The sequence below is a fragment of the Scomber japonicus genome, chromosome 2 (genome assembly GCF_027409825.1).
Source record: "Scomber japonicus isolate fScoJap1 chromosome 2, fScoJap1.pri, whole genome shotgun sequence".
Classification (NCBI taxonomy): domain Eukaryota; kingdom Metazoa; phylum Chordata; class Actinopteri; order Scombriformes; family Scombridae; genus Scomber; species Scomber japonicus.
In genome coordinates this window covers 18,807,729-18,830,600 of record NC_070579.1, presented here as the reverse complement: position 1 = coordinate 18,830,600, position 22,872 = coordinate 18,807,729, and the positions used below count along the sequence as shown (strand labels likewise).

The following is a 22,872-nucleotide window of genomic DNA, read 5'->3' as shown; positions in this document are numbered from 1 at the left end:
TTGCCCTCAAACTTTCCACAATGGGACAAAAAAAAGGTTCAGTTCATTGAAGTATATGTAGAGAATGAGGGAGTAATTTTGTATTTTAAGCCCAGTTTTTAGTCAGGACTGTGGATCAAAGTACGACACCTCCTCCAGACCTCTGGTTTCTAAGAAAAACAGTCATCCATACTATCGCACCAGTCTGAAAACACTGAATTTATAGTATGAAATGTCAGAGCAGATGAGTAGGTGTTAAACTAGAAACACTTTGCCACAAACCAATTTCAAGCAAACATTTCAGTTCCAGCTACTTAAGGGACCTTATTGAATCATTACAGCTTATGGCTTCAACAAACACTTTACAGTCCAAATCAGTGTCATTTAATGAAATGACACTTATGACTACTATTACTACCCCATGTTTCCACAGGTATCAAATCCTCAGTTAAAATACTCCTTTACCTGATGAGTGGTTCAATTAAATGAAGCTGTGATATGCTGCTTTGATATATCAAAGTGTCAACTGTGAGAAAGGGTTATGCCAGTTGTACATTGGGCTCAGTCTGCACCACAGACTAACATTTCGGCCATCCTAGTAGCGATGTGTTCAAATAAACTGGTGGTACTTTATTGAAAAATTCTGACAATTGACAAGAATACGTTTTTAAATAAAGTTTTAAGTTAAAACACATGCTGCCCAACTACATTTTGGCTTTTTTGATATTGTTTGGATTCAGGCATTTTCCACATGATGGTCAGTATCAAACTGAACTCTAGTAAGTGTCTAAAATAAGATGACTCCCAACATTCAAAAACAACTATTCAGACAAACATTACATGACACCGTATTTTCAGCAAAACATTACTTTATTTGACTTAATGATTTCACTTCTGGCTGGACTCTGACTTGGATGTAGATGCCCTCAGAGAAGAAAGGCGGCGCCTCTTGGCGATCTGTTCCTGGCGCTTCTCCTTGGCCTCCTGTTGGGAAGAACAAATGTCAGAAATGTTTCACTTTCAAAATTACAGCGGTTTGCATCCAAACTGGTCAAAGCCCCCATTATCCATATCATTTTTTAAATAAAGAGGGCTAATCACAGCTATATAGTGTAATGAAATTCCTCAAAAATAAATTGAGCTTTACAATTTAATTGAACCGTGAATTTTATGTTAAACAGTAAAATTTCACTCAGTTACAGAGGCAGGTAGGTAATATTATTTATAAGAAATGCTGATAATTGAGCTGTTTCAGTTTTCTGGAACATTTTCTGTGTAGCTGAGCACTAATAAGACAAGACAACAACAACATTTACCTTCATCCTCTTAGCCAGCAGCTTGGCATATTCAGATGCCTCCTCCTTGTTCTTCTGGGTGCGCTGTCTCTTCAGGGCAATGCGGCGGCGCTTGTGCTGCAGCACACGGGGCGTCACCAGTCTCTGGATCCTGGGTGCCTTGGTTCTGGGTTTCTTGCCTGCCGAAGACACAGGATAGAGTTGTTAAGTGATCACATGTATATAAAAGCCAGGTGAGGTTACCAGGGGTAAGCAGAAAGTGTTCATTTATTACTCATAATTGGCAATAGCTGCATTTGACATAAGAACCCAATACTGTGTGCCATCAGTTGCACCTACAGTATCTGGTATGGTCATCATGTGACTAGTACTCAGTTCACCATTTTGGCAAAAGTCCTGAATAAACTCAGTCACTTTTTAAGTCAATATACAAAACATTTCTCCAAACAGAGCTAGAAGGAGGGCCCATTATCAAACAGTGCAACATGTATGGAGTTTGTAGTACTGACATAATGCTGTAATAGCAATAGAGGACTTATAAAGAGGAAGACGGGTAACTTGTCAAGAGGAACAGCTGTCAAGCCACAATTCTTGCCAAGTGGTACTTGAATTATGATGCAAAACTATAAAAGGCTGCTTATTTTGCTTTGGCCCCAGAACAGACTATAAGTAAGGAACACTGTGACCCAAGCCATCACTGTCAAAATAGTTTAATAACCCTACTGTTCCAACATGTGGAATAGTAATGGAGCACAAGTTCCACCAGAAACATTTTGGCATTGCACCACTTAGCTGTAGCATCCTCATAGATGTATGCTAACCAGCTTAGAGAGACCCATAAAACTGACAAAGTGCAACTTTATTATTAAGTTATGTTGTGTTATCTCTGCAGTGAACGATAAACACATTTAATTTCTGACATTTTCAGACAGCATGTAGTAAGAACCAGTACTGAGAGGGAAAGATTCAGTATGAGTTAAGTCATGGTTTGGTCTGGAGCTAGATTGAACTATTTTACATGCAGTTAGACCATCAGCATAAAGACACTAGTGCTATCACTAGTAGTTATTGCCAATTAACCATTGTTGGATATTTACCTCTTATCTGCTGTACCAAAAACGTGAACCATGATCCAAAAACTGGGGTGCTTACTGAACCATAATATTAGGAGTGTAACTGTACACAGTTGTGTACAGTTACACTCCTAATATTAATATAGTGTATATGTCATTGTACATATTGCAACAACTGTATCCTATAACAGCCTTTTGTTTATCCCAAATCCTACATTTGGGGCTTGATTTATTTCTTTCTATTTTGCTGTTCTCAATACATGCAGGATCTGAGAAATGTGAAGGGGTCCAGTGTTCCTGTGAGATAGAGAACACTAACAAATGAAACTGAGGAACTACAATAAAAACTACATACTACGGTTTGATCCATACATAAATACCGGAATTTCCAGACTATAAGCTGCTACTTTGTTCCCACTCTTTGAACCTCCCGGCTTAAACAATGACACGGCTAATTCATGGGTTTTTATAGACTGCTAAAGTTGTAAACATTGTCGAAATATCGCGCAACCACAGTATTTCAGTGATCGCGTGATATTTACAACTTTAGCAGTAGCAGCAGAGTAAGAGTCATCAGGTAAGGGTTATTTTAATAAACTCCTGGTGTACTTAAACTTTTCAATGCATTGATTTATGAGTAAAGATCCTATTTGTACTATTGTAGAAGTTTGATAACAATCCAGGCATTTTTAGTGGGGTCATTTACGAGATACACTGGTGGTCCCGTTAGCACCTGTACTAAGCCATTCGGCTGATGGCTCTAACTCCACTATTTTACATTAGATAGACCTCATGGTGCATATGACGCTAGGTTGAAATTAAACCATTGCTTTAAAGCCTGTATAAAGTTCCTTTGTTTCAATGTAGGCATCTGTGGCTTCTAGACATGTGTCTAAATACGACATGTGCATGAATACGCCTATTTATGTTCAAAATAAACTTTTTTTAAATTCAGTGGGTGCTGCTTATATTTGGGTTCACTTAATAGTCCGGAAATTACGGTAATTAATTTTTACAAAACAATTTATATATCAACACTGGTCACTGTTTTAACCAAACCAAAATGTATTTAATGTCCAATGATCAAGATTTTTTCGAAAACCTAAAAAGTTAGAAGCTGAATTACCAAGACATGAAATAAAGGCCAAAAGACAAGTACTGCTTTGCTACCATGTCTACAATGCTTTAATCAATGTCAAATATTTTTGGAGTGTGTTAAAGTTTAAAAACTCAGCCAAAAGACAAACATTTATGCAGAAACTGCTGTAATCATACCTTCTTTGGACAGGGGTCTCCTCACAACATACTGTCTGACATCATCTTCCTTGGCCAGGTTGAAGAGCTTGCGGATCTTGCTGGCCCTCTTGGGACCAAGACGGCGAGGGACGGTGCTGTCGGTCAGCCCGGGAATGTCCTTCTCACCTGGGAATAACCAAATCAATACAGTTCAGTGATGGAAAACTTCACATTGCTGACATCTTTTGTACCAAGACTACTTTCAACAAATCGCTAAAACCAATAAAATCGTCAGACAAGGATTTATTTCTCACAGATTTGAAAACATTTGAACAACACATCCTGAATAACCTTCCACTTGACATACAGAGCGAAAATGAGAGAGCATTGCAGTTCAACCATCCATGGTTACAGGTAAGGTTGCATCTGGTAAGCAGCTCCACAGTTACTCTGGCAACACGCTGTCCCCCCTTAATGACTACGGACCAATCAAAAAGGGTCTACTGGTGTGCCATCAACATCTTGTTTGAGACATTTTTAAATTTGGGTTTGAGTTGTAAAGTAAGCCTGAACGAGGGTGTACTTTCAGTTTACCAGCTAGTAATTGAATTCTGGGCCCAATGTTTGACCTCGAGAAAAATTTAACACCTTACCTTTCTTAACGATGACCAAGTTCAGAACGCTGAGATTGGCGTCAACGATGCAACCACGGACAGACTTGCGCTTGCGCTCACCAGTCCTGCGGGGACGGTAGCAGGAGTGGCCCTTGCTGAGCAGCAGGCGCACACGGCCGTGGGTCAGCACACCCTGCTTCATGGGGAAGCCCTGTTTGTCGTTGCCTCCGCTGATGCGCACCACATAACCCTGTCAATGTAGAGAAAACAGTTACCCGACTGTCAAAGTGACAGGTGATGCAGAATATTTAGATCAAACTTGACAATTTTGCAGATTTTGACCACAAAAGCTTCTAATGAGAGCAGTCCTTCAATTAATGTGTTTAAAAGAGGCAAAGCACACAGGCCTGTGAGGTTTTCTACTTCTAACACTTCTTTCCATCACTGATGTGCAATTTACCATTTATCAATATAGGCTTGTATGTATTTTAATTCATGTCATCATCTAATCATACACTAATTACAAGCAGAGCTCTTGAGAAACCTTCAATGTTGCCATCTGCTGTGTTTCTGTAAATGAGACATTGAATACATTTCTCTTAAATCCTCAAAATAAAAACTTTGAGACAAATTGCTGTAAAGTATTGAGCAAGCGATGCTGTTTCAATCAGCCATGGTTACAGGTCTGGTCACATCTGGTAAGATGCTCTGCTGTTCCAAATAAACATAATACTACCTCCACCTGACATACAGAGCAAATTTGAAGGGACACAAAATACTCCTGAACAATGAGACAATGAGAGAGCATTGCAGTTCAACCATCCATGGTTACAGGTAAGGTTGCATCTGGTAAGCAGCTCCACAGTTACTCTGGCAACACGCTGTCCCCCCTTAATGACTACGGACTAATCAGAAAGGGTCTACTGGTGTGCCACATTTACAACATGTCAAACTCAAGTCCACGTGCTGCTTCCTTTAAGTCTGACATTGAAAAATCAGGCCTGAAGAGATCACAACAGGTAACACTGATGCTCACCTTCCACTCATCTCCCAGAGGGTCAGCAGGCACCTCTGTGGCCATACGCTTCTCATAGAAGGTACGCAGCTTGCGCTCATCATCAACTTCAATCAGCTTCTGGCAGCCAGTAGCGGGGAATGAGATGTTCAGCTGAAACACAGTGAGAAATAGACACGTTATTACTTGAAGCTTACAATTCAATACACTTTGACAAGTTATCACAATGTAGATGTAGCAGGTAACCTCAGCAGTGTGTCACTTTAAACAAGTTATGCTGATTTAAAGTCACAGGTGAGCTTCTATAAACATTTTCAGGTCTAAATAAACACATAAAAGAGTAGAGACAGCGCACGTTGCGTTTGTGGGCTAATGTTTCGGTCAGAGGGCGACAGAGGCCTGTTAGCTTGCCCGCCGGTAACCAAACTTTCAACCAGTTTAAATGTGACCGTTTGAACCGGCAAACATGAATAACATGTGAGACTCATGTATCACTAACTACACAGGTTAGAAACCCTTCTCTCTCTTAGTGAACGGGTACTTCTAACACCACGAACATTTGTCTGCCATGTTTCACCAGCTCACTGAGCGTCAGTCAGCATTTAGCTCACGTCTCAATCAAAGCTCATCCTGAGCCGCAGAGCAGGGATCGCGACATAAAACTGCACCGCTTTACAGTTCAGAGTGAAGACATTAAACATATCGGAGTATTTTAGAGAAAATGTTTTTACTTAAAGAAATATCTGGACGGAAACTTTGTACCTTCATTTTGCCAAACCGACTCAACGACGGTCCGCCACGGAAAAGAGACCGGATATCCTCCCCGTGATCTCACATAGGCTTGAAATGTTCTCGCGATAACTGCGTCACCAAGTTTTTTTTTCTAATCAAGCTAAAGGTGTTGGGTTTTTTTTGTTTTTTTTAAGCAGACAGGAAAGAAAAACAGATCACGGCAACTGATGTCAACCAACGCAACACAAGTAAAATAAATATCTGAAAATGATCATTATGCTCCTGCTTTCATATATTTACTTTATTTACGATATTTTGTAGCTATTCACGCACACACCACATAAAGATTACTGTACAAATAGTCAAAAAAAGGTGTTTGTGCATTTCATTAAAACTAACTACAACTTCTTTAATTTAAATATTTAAGGTTTCAATTAAAGGAGTTTCTCCCCCCTAGGGAGGAATTCAAAATTGACACACCAGTAGCCGTGTAATGGTGAAAATAAAATTAATTCATTAAATAAAATACTAACCTATAGGCCTATACAATAAACAATCCCTGTGTAAAATAATCAGCATTCATATAAACATGCAATATGCATAAATTCCTGATATTATATACATGTGTGTAATTTTCATGGGATTAAATAGAAAGGACAGTCTCAATCTTTCTTTTTTTTTTTAATAGAAAGAAAGAAAAGGAAAATCAATTCAGGACAGGTGGAGAGCCAAATAGCTGTCCTGAAACTCAAAGCTAGATTATGAATCACATTTAGCCATAAATTAGGCTCCGTTACTGGTCATAGCGGTGTATTATCAACACATTAAGGATATTATTGAGTTACTGAGCATGCGTCGTCCAGAGAGTTATGTGATGTAAAGAGAGTTATCTTCCCATCCTGCCTGAGAAAAAAACTTTGGCCTGCTGGACAAATCTTCCTCGAACATCCATATTTGTACTCATCAGTTAACAAATGATATCCATTAGTTTAATTAAGACAGAGGCAACTTCTGAGGTTCCCTTGTATGTTTCAGCATGCATGGAGAATGAAAGCAGCTGAACAAAATCCATAATTTTATCAGGTTTTAATGTGACCACTCAGACCTCTGCCTATCTAGCTAGCTATCTAGCTGCCCACTGACCTACCTGTCCATCTGTCTAGCCATCCATCCAACTTTGTGCATAATGTCTGAGCAAAATCAGGCAAATTAAGGTATGTAATGTAACTTTTCAAGATTTTTTTTTAACATAATTTGGTCACAATTATGTGAACAAGCTACAGGAATAGGTATAGGCCTTATTCTAACTGAAATTATGCATAGATCATTAAAATGTGTTGATATTTGTGAAGCAAAATGCATCTTCTGTCATTTTACAGGATTCAGATGGCAAGATGATGCTATTTCTCCTCATACGCATACCCAGGGGTGCATTAATGAACGGGCTAATCTGGGCTACAGCAACAATGTAACAAAATCACACCGTATATCCAACACGCAGCTTAGTAGATGGCACACAAAGCGACAGGCAAGACGACACATAGCCTAATAGTTAGCAACAATGCAGTGTTCACACCATAGACTATAAAAGAAAGGTTCACACCCAAGTGGCGTTGTGATTGTTGTGATGTCATTGTGCATATGTGTGTGTGCGTGTATGTGTGTGTGAGTGCATGCTGGCTCATTTGCAAAAATGAAATGCACATAGTTAATGTTAGGCCTACATATATTAAATAAATAAATGGCATAGAGATGAATCAGTTATTTGCTTGCAATATGTTTGATTTGTTGCATAGCCTATGGAACAGTTATTACTAGCCTAAGTGAAGTATTGTGCTGATGTAATTGTGTGTGTGGGTGAGTATATGTTGGCTTGCAAAAGTGAAATGCACATAGTTAATGGTACATACATTGGTATAGATAATTGGCACAGAGCCAAAGATGGTGGGGGGGGGGGGGGGGGGGCTCATAAAGTTCTGTAGCCCAGGGGCCTCCAGTGATGTTAATGCTCCCCTGCCCATACCCATTGTCTGTCATGTTAGTTTACTTGTCCATCCATCCATCCATCCACAGTAAATGCACTCACCGGCCACCTCATTAGGTACACCTGTGCAGTCTAATTCAATCCAATACAACAGTTCTGCTATAAATTCTAAATTTATGAAGTTTATACATTTTCAGTTTTTGTTGACATTGTCAAGAAGGTGATAATTCTACTTTATGTGTATTATAGAGGTCATCGTGGGTCATTATATTCACCATTGTTCCTAATATTTTTGTTGACAAAATATTAGGAACAATGGTGAATATAATTGACCCCAATATGCCACCACCACTTTTAATATGACCTCAATAATAAATATAAAGTTGAATTATCACCTTCTTGCCCTGAAATTTCGCACATCCAGACTGAGGAACAGTTTTTATCCTTCAGCCATGCACAAATTGAACTCTCACCCCCCCAATCCCCCTCCCTCCCCGACTACTACCACAATAATCTTAAATTGCATCACCACATATTGATGTGAAATAACTGCATATGCACTGTGGCTTATCCTTTCTACAACACTATTATCATATTTGACCTTATTTTAACAGTTATCCTATTATGCGTGTGTATGTGAGTGCATGTTTTAAGTAGAGTGAATGGAAACGGTTTTATTTTATGGGAGACAGCAAAATCCGTTGTATATGAACATGCAATGACAATAAAGGCATTCAATTTAATTACTGACAATGTCAACAAAAACTGAAAATGTATACACTTGAAAAAAAGTGGAATTTATAACAGAGCAGTTGTATTGAATTGAATTAGATTACACAGGTGTACCATAAAGTAGAAGATGACTGTATGTAAATATGACCTAACCCTTCTGCAGCCCAGGCCCAGCTGTGTCCCAGCGAAGCAGGAAGTGAGGGTGAGTGAAGTCTCTTACTGTACACTCTTTGGCCACCAAGCGAGCAGCTGTCAGTGCACAACGCAGAGCGTCACGACAAGCAGGAGGCTTTGTGGAGGCACGGAGGCTTAAAATGCAGCTCAGTCACGGTCGCAATAGTCTACCACGTCGTCTAATGCACAATACGCGTGTGTCGGGTCTCCATCGTTAGGATTTTACTGTGTGAAGCAGGAGACGACAGATCCAGACTGTTTCCTCCGGTGTTTAGTTGTGTCCAAAGCTGACGGCGGAGTGTCGTCTGCTCTGCACGGTCCAGCCGACTGAACCAGTCCAGACATGAGTAACGTTAATCTGATTTTTTGGGACCAGTTGCAGGCTGGCAGCTCCGAGGTGGACTGGTGTGAAGGCAATTACCTTATTTACCCCAGCATCGCTGAATTTTACAACACGGTCGGTTTTGCAGTCGCTTGAACTTGTAGCTCAAAGATGTTTTTTTGTTTGCTTTGCATTTCTACAGTTTGGTGCACAGTAAACAGCTGGCTTTGTTTTCCTTTGTATTGCACTGCCGTCTTGTAGGTTACTGTCAGGATAGCTAGCTGCAAGTTAGACTCGACTTTTCTCAGTTTGGTTGGTTTTCAGCTTCAGCATCATGATGTTTACTGTTTGTTCTTTTTTTAGCATCAAGTTACAGATGTTAAATGTTCAGTGAGGCCTGCGCACTGATCAACTTTTACAAGCATGTTGATGTCATTGAGCTACACGATCAGTTCAACTGAGATGTGTTTTTTTTCTTCTTCTTCTTTTGGCTCATGGTTTTCCTTTGTTTATCATTTCAGATCAGCAACATTTTGTTTTTTGTTTTGCCGCCCATATTAATGTGCTTGTTCCGCCAATATGCAACACATTTCAACAGTGGGATTTACCTCATATGGATTCTCCTGGTTGTGGTTGGTAAGTTGGCTGGCTGATTTTGTCTTTATGACCTCTTAACCCCATCTCAGCTTTCCGTTCAGCTTTACCATCATCATTTCAGTTCTACTTCTTTTAGCTATAACAAAAGCCACATTTAAGCTCATACTTTATTGATTTTGCACAATTGTTAGGCTGGTACATGTGTTTTGTATTCATGATAATTGATATCATATACAAAACATGCAGTGTATCTGCTGTGTTTGGCACTAAATTAAATGCAAAGCTCATTTTAATGTTTGAAATCTTGAGCTGGGACATTTTAGACAGTTGTAGCATGCCTTTAGATGAAATTAGTCTGTCGGAGCTTAAAAACGATTTGAAAAATTGCCATGACATTTTTTACAGACATTCATGGTCCCCAGAGGAGGAATCCTATACTGACTTTGGTGACCCCTTAACTCTTCTTTTAGCGCCAACATGTGGTTCACATTTGTGGTTCAAGGTGCAGGATTTTAAATGATAGATAGTCATGAAATCCTCTACATAACATTCAATGTACAGGGAGGATGACTTTAATGACCCTTTGACTTTAGTGCCATCAGCAGGTCAAAGCTTGAACTTAGTCAGTGGAAACATCTGAAGCTAAATTTTGTACTGATATTCATGCTCTCTAGCAGATGAATGAATCACCCCCAGCAGATTAACATTTTTGATTATTTAAATATCTTGACAACCATTGGATGAATTGTTTTGAAATTTGGTACACACATTCATGGTCTGCAGTAGATGAACTGTAACAATTTCAAGATCCTCCTCAGAATTCATCAAGTGCAATCATCAGCTCAAAAATGCCATTTGTCCAATACTTTTATGCCTTTAGGACCAAATACATGCAAAAGTAATGACATTCACTTCACAGCCAATTAGCAAGATGATGAACATAGCAAACGTTACACCTGTTTAACATCAATTCTGGCATTTTGAGCTTGTCAGCTTGCTTACGTTAACATTTTGCTCAAAGCACCACAGGCACTAGCACAGCTATAGTCTTTTATTATTTTGCTGGTTGTGTTAGTCCTCTATGATGGCATTTTGAATATTCTGGGGGGTTTGAATGGTTAGTGGCACAATACGAGAAATAACAATAAATATGTCAGTTTAGGCCTTTGTGGAAGTATTGTTGCTTTTTTTCACAATTTTCTGACATTTTATAGACAAAATGTTTAATGGAATAATTTAGAAAAAAATCTGCATATTGATTGATAATGAAAATAGCCAGTAGCTACAGTTATACATTTTACAACACATATGAGTTATAGATACTCACATTTGCTAGTCTGTATCCTTTAATAGCAGCAGCAGCAACAACAACAACAGTATTCAGACTGAGGTTTCCTCAGCTGTCGCCTCTTCCTCTGTCCTCAAAGCTTTAGGATACTCTGAATCTTTTTACTCTTCTGAAAACATTTGATCATGACTGGGCTTATTCATTGGTTGAATGAATAAGCCTGTTGCCTAAGATTTCATTTGATTTGACTCAGTATTTAAGTCTTAAATGGGGCTACTGTATGTAATGGACAGCACAGTAATAGAGAGATTACAGTGCCTTGTTCTCTTATTGCTATTTCAAAACAGCAGTTGCACTGTCAGCAAAGATAACCTGACAGACCTCCCTCTGTTCCTGAGAGGTGACCTTACTGTCACACGCACACACACACACACACACACACACACACACACAGAGAGAAAAAGACTAGCATTTGGTAATCATCTGCATAACTGACTTAGCCACATGAACATGAAGTATGAGTCAGATTAGAAATATTCTTTTAATGTTTTAATATAATTTGAAATGTTCAATCCAGTGAAGAAACTTGAAGGGAAAGACGATCTTTGTTCCTTTTAAATCATTGCAGCACATTTGACATCCAGCAGTTCTTGCTCCAGGTCATAAATATTTATGCCTGAGCTTTGAACCGCGTCCATTATTAAGCATATGGATACTGTTGACAAGGTTTGGGTCACATGGTTTCATCTCTCTTCCACTGTCTCTGCGGTGGAGACGACCTTTGACTCAGGGCAGGAAAACAAACTTATAGGCTCCAGAGTGAAAACATTCAGCTGCTTTTCTTTTGCCTTTGCCTCAGTGGTGAGCTCCCAATGTTCGTACAGTTAAGGAAGATGGCTTTGACTGCCACTAGTTGAAAGTTAAGGTGGTCTCTGAAGACGTTTTTTTGTGACTGACTGACAATAATACATAACTTCACTGACATGCTTTCGTGATTAGTAACACAAGACTAAGTGTGGCAACCCCCTTTTAGATAAGAAGTTTGTTGAGATGTGGGAATCTTCAGTTGCGCCTGTTATGAAAACAGATTAGACTGATAATAGAAAGTCTGTTGGACCCTGATAACCAGCAGTACTGAAAGATCCAACCTTGTATTTCTATTAAAACTAAGATCAAAGTAATTCCAGTTTTTGTCATGAACTTTGTGTGTCTTTGTTTCAAACAGCAGTATTTCTCAGTATAAACTCACTAAGCTGCTTTTGATTTTTGGTAGAGTCACAGATGACCTCTCCTTCACATTGCTGCAGTCAGTTACTCTCCCAAAACATTTGAGGTTCCTGTTATACATGGGTTTTACACACAGTATCTGTCTAAATTGGTCTCATTTACAGGTGACATTGGTAACTTTCTATACATGTTTTATTGTTTTAGTGCTGAAACTGATGATTATTCTCATTATCAATTAATCTGCCAACTATTTCTTGGAGTTTTTTTGTCAATAAAATGTCAGAAAATGGTGAAATATGCCTGTTATAATTTCTTAAACCCTCTCACATGATGACATGGCATGCCTTGTTTGTCTGGAAACAGTAAAAAAAAATAAAAAATTAATGTTTACTATCATGTATGTAAACTAAAAATTCTCACATTTGAGAAGCTGCAATTGCCAAATGTTGCTCAATAAATGACTAAAACTATTATTTGATTAAAATCAAAATAGTTGCCAATTAATTTTCTAATTGATTAATCGTCTAATGCAGCCCTACATGGTTTTGGTTACACTTCCCATTTGATAAATGGAAATGAGAAAATATCAGCTGTATACTGGATAAAATACACCGATCTGGACTCTTCATGGTGGCCCAAAAAGTTTTTAGCTCCTGACAATAATTGTACACTGTTTTCAGTGATAGGCTAGATCTTTTTGTTTTTAAAAGATGCATTCATCTCATTAATCCAGCCTCATTAACATTTCTCAGGTATTGGATCGACATATTTTCACGCCACCCTCAGCTTCCTCGGCCAGATGCTGGATGAGTTGGCCATATTATGGGTGCTGATGTGTGCCATTGCCATGTGGTTCCCAAAACGATACCTACCCAAGATGTTCAGGAGGGATCGGTATGTTGACCAGTGTGATACTGTTTCAGAATAACTAGCTTTAAGAATTTGAACCTGGTGTGTAGGTAGAGGTCTTGAATCAGGTGAAATATCAGGCTAATGTCCTTTAATACAACAAAGCGATACTACAGTTTCCGGCATATAGTTTATTTTTCCGGCAGATTCACAGTATTAGGGCCTGATTCACTAAGATCCCAAATAGTGGGTACTAAATTGCGTGCACAGTGCAATAGATTGCACGTTTCGTTTGCGGGCGTTTTGTTAGTGATCTACTAAGAATAACTGCGTAAATGAAGACAGGTGAAACAGGGTGGAGACAGCAGTATTTAAATGAGGGTTTTACGTGTCTGAATGGAGAGTTTGGACGAGCAGAAAGCTGCAAGTGCAAAATGAATAAAATGAAATGTGATCAGGTTCTAGTGGAAGAGGTTAACAAATAGCTATAGAGTTATAACAAAAACAAATATTACCAGAAAAACCGACATATGGGAGAGTATTTGTGACAAAGTCAATTGTGTATTTTGTATACCCTGTACCCCTGTATTTTGCACACTGGGGTTGAAACGCCCCACATTGGATATTCATTATGGCAAACGTGCTAAATGGACAGTGCATATTATCTTACACAATTGAAAGACGCAAACCTCAGGGCGCTGCGTTAGTAGATCAGCTTGCACATTTTTTGTGGGCGATGTCAAGTTTGCACACGTTTTTATACATGCAGAACTTTAGTAAATCAGGCCCTTAGTCTTGAGCAGGTTCCTATCTTGAACTCACTGTTGGCCACTGCTGTGCCATTAGATGTGCTGAGAGTTACTCCTGTGACTCTAATGTTTAATAATAGGTCTGTGCAAGATAGCTGACACCAGTAAAAGCTGCATCACATGTCTTTACTTCTCTTTCCATTGTCACAGAGCCATCATGGCTGCTCTTTCACTTCAGGCTGTCACATAAAGTTCTTCTTGTAGCTGACCGTTGCTTGTTTTTTTGTTTTTTTATAAGTGTGTTAAAACAATTTCTGTCTTGAGTAATCCAAAAATTCTTTCTGCATTTCACAAGTAGTTCATAGTGCTGCAAGTGATGTTTTTGTAACTTGTTTTGCTTTTCAATCTAGGTCAAGGTTCAAAGTGGTCATCGGCATCTTGTCAGGGATCACCACGGGCCTGGCATTTGTCAAACCTGTCCTGAACTCACTGTCACTCATGACTCTCGGTATCCCCTGTACTGCACTGCTCATTACAGAGCTTAAAAGGTGAGTGAGTAGATTTGTTTTTCAAACAGCAGGGGTGAATGTGTGGCCCTGTCCTTTAGAGTCATAGTACATAAAGTATGTACTGCAAGCCCTGGATATCCATCCCCCGAAACTTGGACATTTCCGTCACTGAGCTAACAGAAACTATAGACTCATGTAATCAACTTATAGTGGTAAAAGAATACGAAATATGTCAGCCAGGTGAAAATTAACAAAAAATAAGCATGATTTATTTACACAATAATCATCTTTTTGCAAGTGAAGACAAACCTTGAACTGAATGGTAAAATCAAAGATGCAGGATTTCTTCCTCCTTTTATTGACTTTAATCGATGAGCCCTGTCTCAATCTGAGTTTGTGTTTTTCATGTTTTATGTATTATGTTGTTATGTGTTAATGGTACTTAACACAAGCATTACTTTTTTTACACCATAGTACATAGTATGATAGTCCTGGATCAAGGCTCTAGGGATGGGAATGTTGGTCTGTTTGTTGGTCCACCGCTTTGGTCTAGACTGAAAAAAATCAAATGCTATTGTGGATGGATGTGCCATGAAACTTAATACAGATATTTATGGTATGCAGAGGATGAAAAGTCAGAGGATTGGCAATCCTTCTAGCGTCCTCAAGCAGGGGAAATGCTTTATTTATCCTCTGAATAATCTACCAGAAATTTGCTACAGACATTCATTTTTCCTAAAAGATGTATCCTGTTAAATTAACTATATAATGATGTACTGTAGGAAGTTACTGTAGGTCCACGAGCTGTAAAATACCTTTGAAGTGAAACAACTTCAGGAGGGGAAGTGATTACTTTAAACTTACCTTTATAATCCTTTTTAGATGTAGGTTTGACTTTGTTGTATTGATACTTAAATTAAGAAACCTATGTGTTTCAGAGTTAACATTGTTTGTGGAGTTTAGAATGAAAATGTCCAATTAACTATGCATGACTTTATACTATCATTACCAGTTGAAAGTTCAGACACACTTTTTCATGCAAGTGAATGGGAAGGTATGTCCACACTTTTGACTGGTACTGTATAATTCAATTAATTTTATTTATTATTGTTGGTATGGTAGTGATTTATTGTTTTATTATGTTAGGTGTAAGAATTTTAGATATCCTAATTTACACTGGCAATACAGAGGTAATGTCAACAGGTCAGATATTAGAAAACTATTTTTTTCAGTTGATTAACCTACACAAATATTGGTTTGAATTTACTGCTCAAGCATCTGCAGCAGATCCCAGTGATTTGTTTCTATGTCTGCAGTTGAAAATTTGCCTATTCAGTTAAATCAGCTGCTGTAGTATTTAGTAGATAACAGGACAAAAGGGAAACATGTAATGTCTGCAGTCTACAGTTCATTAATGTGTCCCTTTGGCCTTTTGTACTTACATTGTTAAATGACATGTTGTCTGTTCCAAACTAATTATAGAGACTTATGATGTGAAAGAATGTTCCTGAAAACACACAACAAGCTTGTGTGTGTGTGCATGCGCGCTCGTGTGCATGTGTGTGTTTCTGTCTCTAATGCTTTCCTCCGTCGTCACATAATGTTTCCGTTTCCCGCAACACTTACTCACCGCCGTCAATCTTGTAACCTTAAGTCATCTATTGTTCAACCTGTTAGTAATTCTTGACATTATTGTTGGTGGCAGTTATCTATAAAGGGGCCATGTTTTTGTTCTGCTAAGTGGGAGAAATTCCTGTAGCCCTGACTGATAGACTTTGGCCCTCACAAAGGACGGACTATTTTGTTGTTGTTTGCTTTTTCTACAGTACAGCTGCCGGTGCTTGTACAAGTCACTTCCAGTTATACAAAAACAACTTGTCCAGTATGTAGGATGTACATTAAAGTTGCCCCAACAACTCCATAAATGGAGCAGTTGCAATAACACCAGTCACGAACTGTAGTTATAATACAATAAAGCGAGTATATTAAAATTGAGAGAGCAAAATGAATTTTCACATAGATAAAATAAATAATGTATAAAAACATCTGTTTATTTATTTAAAAATAAATCAAAATAACTCACAGTCATTTAATTCTACTGTTTTGCATGACTTTTTAAAATCACAATCAAGGCTTTAGGCATTATATTGTTATTCAGAACCATAAAGAAAATTTCCCAAAACTTAACACTACTAATCTTGTTGGTAGTCTGGATTGATACTAAGAAGTGACAGATGAGCTGAGAAGATGTATCAGAATTTGAATAGAAAAAAAAAAAGTTTGATCGGTGCATCAGTGCAGAAAACATAGTGTCCAGTAGCTGATGATAATTTCATCTGAGATAACACTGCACTGTGTGATGTGTTGGTATTCATGAATCCAGTTTGATATCGAGTTGTGACATGTAACATGCGTGCCGTGATATAAAGCATCGTTCACAAAGAGCTGTCTTCTGTGTTGTCTGATAAGCATCAGGTTTTTTGTCAGTGATCTTATGGAGCCTCTTCCTTTCTGTTCCCTCGAGTGAGAGAAACATCTTAGCAGGACTCCACCCAAGACAGACAGGCTGGGCCGGGCCTTTACCTCACTTATCTTTTCCTCCAACAGTCAAACTCTCAATCACACTAACTCTCCACAGCGTCTTCGAGGAGACGTCCTGGTTTCATGCTGTTTCTTATCTCACATGCTTCTGTTTGAGCTGATAGTTGCAGTTTTCCACATATCCGGCGGTGTTGCAGTCGTTTTGTTAGTGTATGTTTGTTGGTTGCAGGAAAGGGTGGTGGCTCACTAAAGACTTATAAGTGTGTGTGTGTACGTAAAGGCAGATACTTAGGTTAGCTGACTTAGAACCTGATGCACAGGATGTCCGGATTTGGTCCCATGTGACAACTAAATAATCAATTGGAACACTAAAAATGTTATATAATATTGATCACTCTTTAATTAATAGCGCGTTTCCCTCTGGCAGGAGCTATCATTAGCCATCTATTTTTGCACTTCATGTGGCTGATGAGTAGCAGTGACACCGGGCACAGAAAATGCCCAAATTCCAAGTTCCAGCTGCTCAAAGACAACATTTTAGGTTCCATCTCGGACTTCAGGAAACATTTTTCACCATATTCTGACATTTTATTGACCATTAAACAACTAAGAAAATAACCAGCAGATTAATCAATAATGAAAATAATAAATTGCAGCTATAATCTGAACTATCTTTTTTGACCTGTGATTTAATTGCCATGGTGTAGGGTTTATAGGAAATGGAAATATGGAGAAATATTGAACAAACATTATTAAATTGTTTGAAAGTTTACCGTCCTTACAGTATATATATAAATGGAGTGACAAAACAAACAGTTGAGTTGATGCAGTTGAGTAGGTGTGTTCTCCTATGTGCGTTATTACAAATGTCATTTTGACTTTTAATTAGGGTTCATTAATCACTTTTCAACTTTGGCTCTGAACAGTTTTACAGTGTTGTGTTTTTAGCTTATTACACTGCCCCCAAGTGGCCAGAATGCACGTTTAACCATTATCGTTTAGCTGTTGCTTGTGGCCACAGTGGCTTCTGTTTACTAAAGGTTGCATAGGCTAGCTTTAAGCTGGCATACTGTTTGTGCTTCACTTTGCATTGTTACAGAGCCATCATTACTGCTACTCCTTAACTTAATGCTACGCTTAAAAATGTCCATCACCTCTCTAGCTGAGTCATGCTTGTTGTTTATCTTAATGTTATTTTGTTGTGGCGGTTTCTAGAGGTTGAGTTTGTGTCATCGCAGCATTCCTCTCTCTTTGGAACAATGGGAACCCGAATGAAAGGCTTGTTAAGTGAGATGACTTCATCCAGTGCTGTATCTTGAGGGAAACAAACTGTGTCACAGTGACCACACTTTTGGGCAGCAGCAGGGCTTTGACTGGTATGTCCAAGGAGCACAAGACTAAGAATAGTTTATCAGCAGCTCTTTGGATTAGCATGTGTTTCTGTAGGTCAGTGGTGTGTCCACTAGCAGATATCTGTGCAGAGAAGTAGACCAGAGTACTCTGTACATGGGTCACAGTTCTGACAGTTATCTAAAGAGAAATATGTTAACTTACAGTTTTACATCCAAGGACAGACATCCCAGCTGCAGATATGAAACATGCCAGAGTAGTAACACAGACTGGAAACTCATTGGGAAGCATCAGAATCAGCTGGGATATTTGTATACCATCATAACTGAACACAAGCCAATGAAACACACCACCCGCCCCTTGTATGATCAGTTTGAATTGCCTTTGGGAAGCATTTTAAGATACCTCAAGCAAGAAAGGATGTTTTCATAATGTCCCAGCGCAATTGCAATTTTAAACATGACATCATAGTTTGATTATTGTTTTATCTACAGATTTGTTGACTTATGTTTTGTTGCTCTTTTAACTTTCCTATTAGAAGGGGCCAAGAAATTTGCTTTTTTTGATTTTATGGTTTTGTGTTTTTGCATAGATAAATAACATGCACTAAAACTTTGCATTCACAAGACTGAACACACAGTTATGGAAATTAAACTGAAAAGTACAAAAACAGTGCACAGTATGTACTTAGAATGCGGTTGGAGGATGATTATATGGTAACAGAGATGATATCAAATTATACAATATTTAAAAAGTGAATGAAAAACATTGGGTAGCACATTAACTATAAGTCTACATGTGTTTATTCTGAAGTTATACAAAACTGTGTGTGTGCTTTCACAGTTTTAAACATTTCTCATTGCTCTGTTTGATCATCACAGGTGTGAAAACCCCCGTGTGTTCAAGCTGGGCCTGATCTCAGGGATCTGGTGGGCGCTGGCTCTGCTTTGCTGGATCAGTGACAGGATATTCTGTGAAATGTGGTCATCTGTCAACTTTCCCTATTTACACTGTGCTTGGTAAGCTCAAAGCCAACTCAGAAAACTCTATTTAATGTGATACTGTAGACGTCATTACTTAGGTTTCATTCTTTTGCACTTTGAGTGTGTAAAAGGGAAATGAATATTATTAAAAGGACTGTATTTTCTTATTTAAATGAATAGTTCAGTAGTTCCAGTCATGTGTTAGGTGAGAAGATTGATGCCATTGAACCTATATCTGGCTGTCCATTCATTATTTAGTTAGCCATTTCCTAGGTAGTATGGTTCATTCAAACCCTTCTTGCTCTTACAGGCACATCCTTATTTGTCTGGCTTCCTACTTGGGTTGTGTTTGCTTCGCCTACTTTGATGTAGCAACCGAGGCCCCAGAGCGAGGTCCGGTCATCATGTTCTGGCCCAACGAGAAATGGGCCTTCATCGGCGTACCCTACGTTTCATTTCTCTTTGTCCACAAGAAGTCTGCTATCAAAGTGACTTAGAGTGACCCGAGTCTGCTCTGCTGGTTGTGGTTTGACATTTCTCCCCAGGATGTGTCCCGGCAAGATAACATCAACATGTCTGTGAGTCAGGTTGCCTCCATTAGTGGCTGAAAGATGTGGGCAAAGCACATTTTGGTCAAACATTAGGATTTACCTTTTCCTTTTTCCTTCCTTGGTCTGGTCTTCATTACTAAACAGTGTTTATGCAACTCTGTCAAAGAACAAAAGGTGTCACAGATGTATCTAGCTTGGTGACACAGGGTGACTCTTTACATAACACCATATCAAAGCCAAGAAACCTTTTTCAGTGTTCTAAACGTGTTCTCAGGCTTTGCAAAGGGAATCATGTTATCTCTAAAGAGTTAAGTATTAGTATTATGCATTTCATGCTTTATTAAAGACAAGATTTTGTACATTTTCTAGTAACTTGGAAAACCTCATTATAAAGCATTAGATTGCCTTTATAAACACAAATATAGCATCTCATAGGTGCAGTCTGGCCATTTCGAACCCAGGTTTAGGATGAATAAAGCACTGGATACATTAACTGTGATTAATGCATAATGCATTCAATTTTCATCTTACTATGCTCAATTACTCAACCAGCTCGTACATAAGATGTTACAGAAGTGTTATAGGAAGGTAATTCACACAAAGCCTTATGTGTGTTAAGTACGTAATAGATTCATGCTGTTCTGCCTGCCATCTGTGTCGACGAACAGTTGAGTTTAAGTCACAAACACACAATAGGGTTGTTTCTGTGATGGGTGTGTTTTACTTATGTTTTACTTATAGCATGCAACTGTGATTGTTCAGGATAGTATTTGAAAAATGTGTTTAATATATTATTGTGTATAGTTTGTTAACTTGTAGTGTAATTTCCATAGGAAAAACAAATCATTCATATATTACTGAATGAACAGGTACCCTTTGAGATAGGCCAAAACCCAAAGTACAAAAAAAATTGAATGTAAAATTAAAAACATATTGAAATATGACAATTACCTAGTTTGCACAAGATGAAGAATAGTTCTCAAAGCCTTTAACTAAGAACACAGTGCATAGCACTGTTAAAACAATCCAGATGACTGATAATTGAAATAATTTAAAAGTCAAACTGTTTAAATTTTTTCAAATTGTATTGCTTATGTACAGCAGCCCAAAACTGCTGATAAGATTTTCTTCTCCTGATTTCATTTCACATAGGCATCTCAACTTTCAAACTGTTCTTCAGGGTTATTTATTCTAGTAGACTCAGTAGACTTTATGCTTAAACTATGAATACTGTGCAGGAAGCCTTAATCAAACAGGACAACGGACTAACAAAGCAACATGTTTGCTCTAAAAGGGGAAAGGCTGTATATCGATTGCATTAAGTAACAAATGGATGTGAGGTGTAGATTTTGGGACAGATTAGGTTTTAGTACCTCTTTAATCTATAGTCTAATTTAGAAAAAAAGAGAACAATTAATTCTGTATGTAGAATTAAAAAGGGAAGTATTTTGGGTGTTGCAAAGCTAAGCCTAAATAGACAAGGATCACCAAAGCTTTTTCACCTTGAACTATTGTTGCTCATGTTGTTCTTGAAAACTGCCTCAAGCTGTTCAACAAATATTATTTTACTGCTGGGAAAAAACCTGTTCTCCTGCAGAGGCTTATGGAAACTCAAACCAATAAAATAACTTGTGCATACGTGAAGGATCAAATGAAGGATCAGTATTTGGAAGGAAACCAGCAAATTTTCTGATATTCTGATGTGATATTTTTTAACTACTTGAAGTATTTTGTTAAATCCAAAAACAATTTATATTTTTGCAAGTGAAGTTCTGCCAAATTTGAAGCCACTGCCTAAAGGGTGTGTGATTTTGATGTTATTGTTATTACTACCTTTGTATTGCCAAACCTTGTTATGAACTGTTTCTTTTTTTTAATTTTATTGTAGCTTCAGTATTTGCAATTTGAACAGTGTGGTCGAACAGAACATTGTGCTGCAAATCATACAAGGGATCCATGATAGTGGGTTGTTTCTATGATGGAGAGCAAAATATGCACAACTTCTAAACTAAGTCAGTGAATCACCATCAGATATGAATATGTGCGAACAGGGCAGCCTGTTTAATTCTAATCCTCTTCATCGTGATATTTGTCTTGGCATGAGGTGTAATTATGATGACATAACAGTGAATTATGTCTTTTTAAAGGACTTTTGTGTATATACATCTTTTTTTCTCTGCTTGCATTGACAATACAGACAAACTGCACAGAGGTATTTATTTTCATAATTTATCCTGTTTTTTGTAAACAAATTTGTAATAGATTATAACATTAGTATTTTATTGTATGCAATAAACCCAAGCCAATACTCTTGAATGACTTCTGCTGTTTTCTGTTTACAGTCATAACAACATTTGTGGAGTAATGCAATAATCAAAAGCATTAAACATGATTCATAACATGTTTTCTAGCATTATTCTAGTGCTGAATAGATTTTCAACTTTCCAAGTCATTATAACAAGTGAAAATTTGTTCCACCAGGGGGCAAAGTTTTTCTGCACCTACTTAATTTTAGCAGTCGCAGCACAGAGAACCCCATAGATAATTACTGCTGTCAAAAATGTATATCAAAATAGATTTACAAACACACAACTTAAGTGTCACTGAGGTTTTACATGTACAAATGTGCAGACTTAAAACATGCTGCGTTTCTTCATGTCTGCACATGAACTAACAAGATGCACAGTTCCCCTTTTTATCTGATACTTAAAATATTTAAAGTAGAGATGCTGAGAGGATATGCACGCCTGAGAAAGGAGTATGACATGTAACAAAGGTCCCCTGCTGTAACTGAACTGTGGATCATTGGATGTCTTGTCAACATGGTTCTTGAACCCTGCATGTGTTAAAGATGCAAGATAAGGCATTTTTAAATGTATAGCGCACATTTAATGAAACAAATGTGCTTTACATTACAATGTATACAGCAAATAGTAGCCTGTACAAAAAATACATTTAATACAATACATGACAGTACAAACAACTAAAACAAAGAAAAATATAAGAAAAAATCAATCACTTCCCAAAAGATGGTCTGGATTGGTGAGCCTGAAGACTGACTGTGTGTAATGA

General features: G+C 38.0%; 2 protein-coding genes across 2 annotated transcripts; one reads left to right on the top strand and one right to left on the bottom strand.

Annotated features, from left to right (window-relative positions):
* Positions 1-830: 830 nt before the first annotated feature.
* rps6 (ribosomal protein S6) lies at positions 831-6,029 on the bottom strand. Its single transcript, XM_053329294.1, has 6 exons — positions 5,975-6,029; positions 5,234-5,365; positions 4,237-4,447; positions 3,623-3,769; positions 1,296-1,453; positions 831-963 (listed from the first exon to the last, which is right to left on the bottom strand). The coding sequence occupies exons 1-6, from the start codon at positions 5,978-5,980 to the stop codon at positions 868-870; spliced, it is 750 nt and encodes a 249-aa protein (XP_053185269.1). The 5' UTR covers positions 5,981-6,029; the 3' UTR covers positions 831-867.
* Positions 6,030-8,941: 2,912 nt separating this feature from the next.
* On the top strand, positions 8,942-22,116 carry acer2 (alkaline ceramidase 2). The gene is made up of 6 exons (XM_053329281.1): positions 8,942-9,291; positions 9,678-9,792; positions 13,021-13,162; positions 14,277-14,414; positions 19,148-19,285; positions 19,560-22,116. The coding sequence occupies exons 1-6, from the start codon at positions 9,178-9,180 to the stop codon at positions 19,744-19,746; spliced, it is 834 nt and encodes a 277-aa protein (XP_053185256.1). The 5' UTR covers positions 8,942-9,177; the 3' UTR covers positions 19,747-22,116.
* The last annotated feature ends 756 nt before the right edge of the window (positions 22,117-22,872 follow it).

Coding starts and splice junctions, on each gene's coding strand:
- rps6 (XM_053329294.1), bottom strand. Junction 4,448..5,233: donor CTCTGGGAGATGAGTGGAAG/GTGAGCATCAGT, acceptor CTACATTGACAG/GGTTATGTGGTGCGCATCAG. Junction 3,770..4,236: donor CTTGGTCATCGTTAAGAAAG/GTAAGGTGTTAA, acceptor GGTTATTCCCAG/GTGAGAAGGACATTCCCGGG.
- acer2 (XM_053329281.1), top strand. CDS start 9,178: ATGAGTAACGTTAATCTGATTTTTTGGGACCAGTTGCAGGCTGGCAGC. Junction 9,292..9,677: donor TCGCTGAATTTTACAACACG/GTCGGTTTTGCA, acceptor TTATCATTTCAG/ATCAGCAACATTTTGTTTTT. Junction 19,286..19,559: donor CCCTATTTACACTGTGCTTG/GTAAGCTCAAAG, acceptor TTGCTCTTACAG/GCACATCCTTATTTGTCTGG.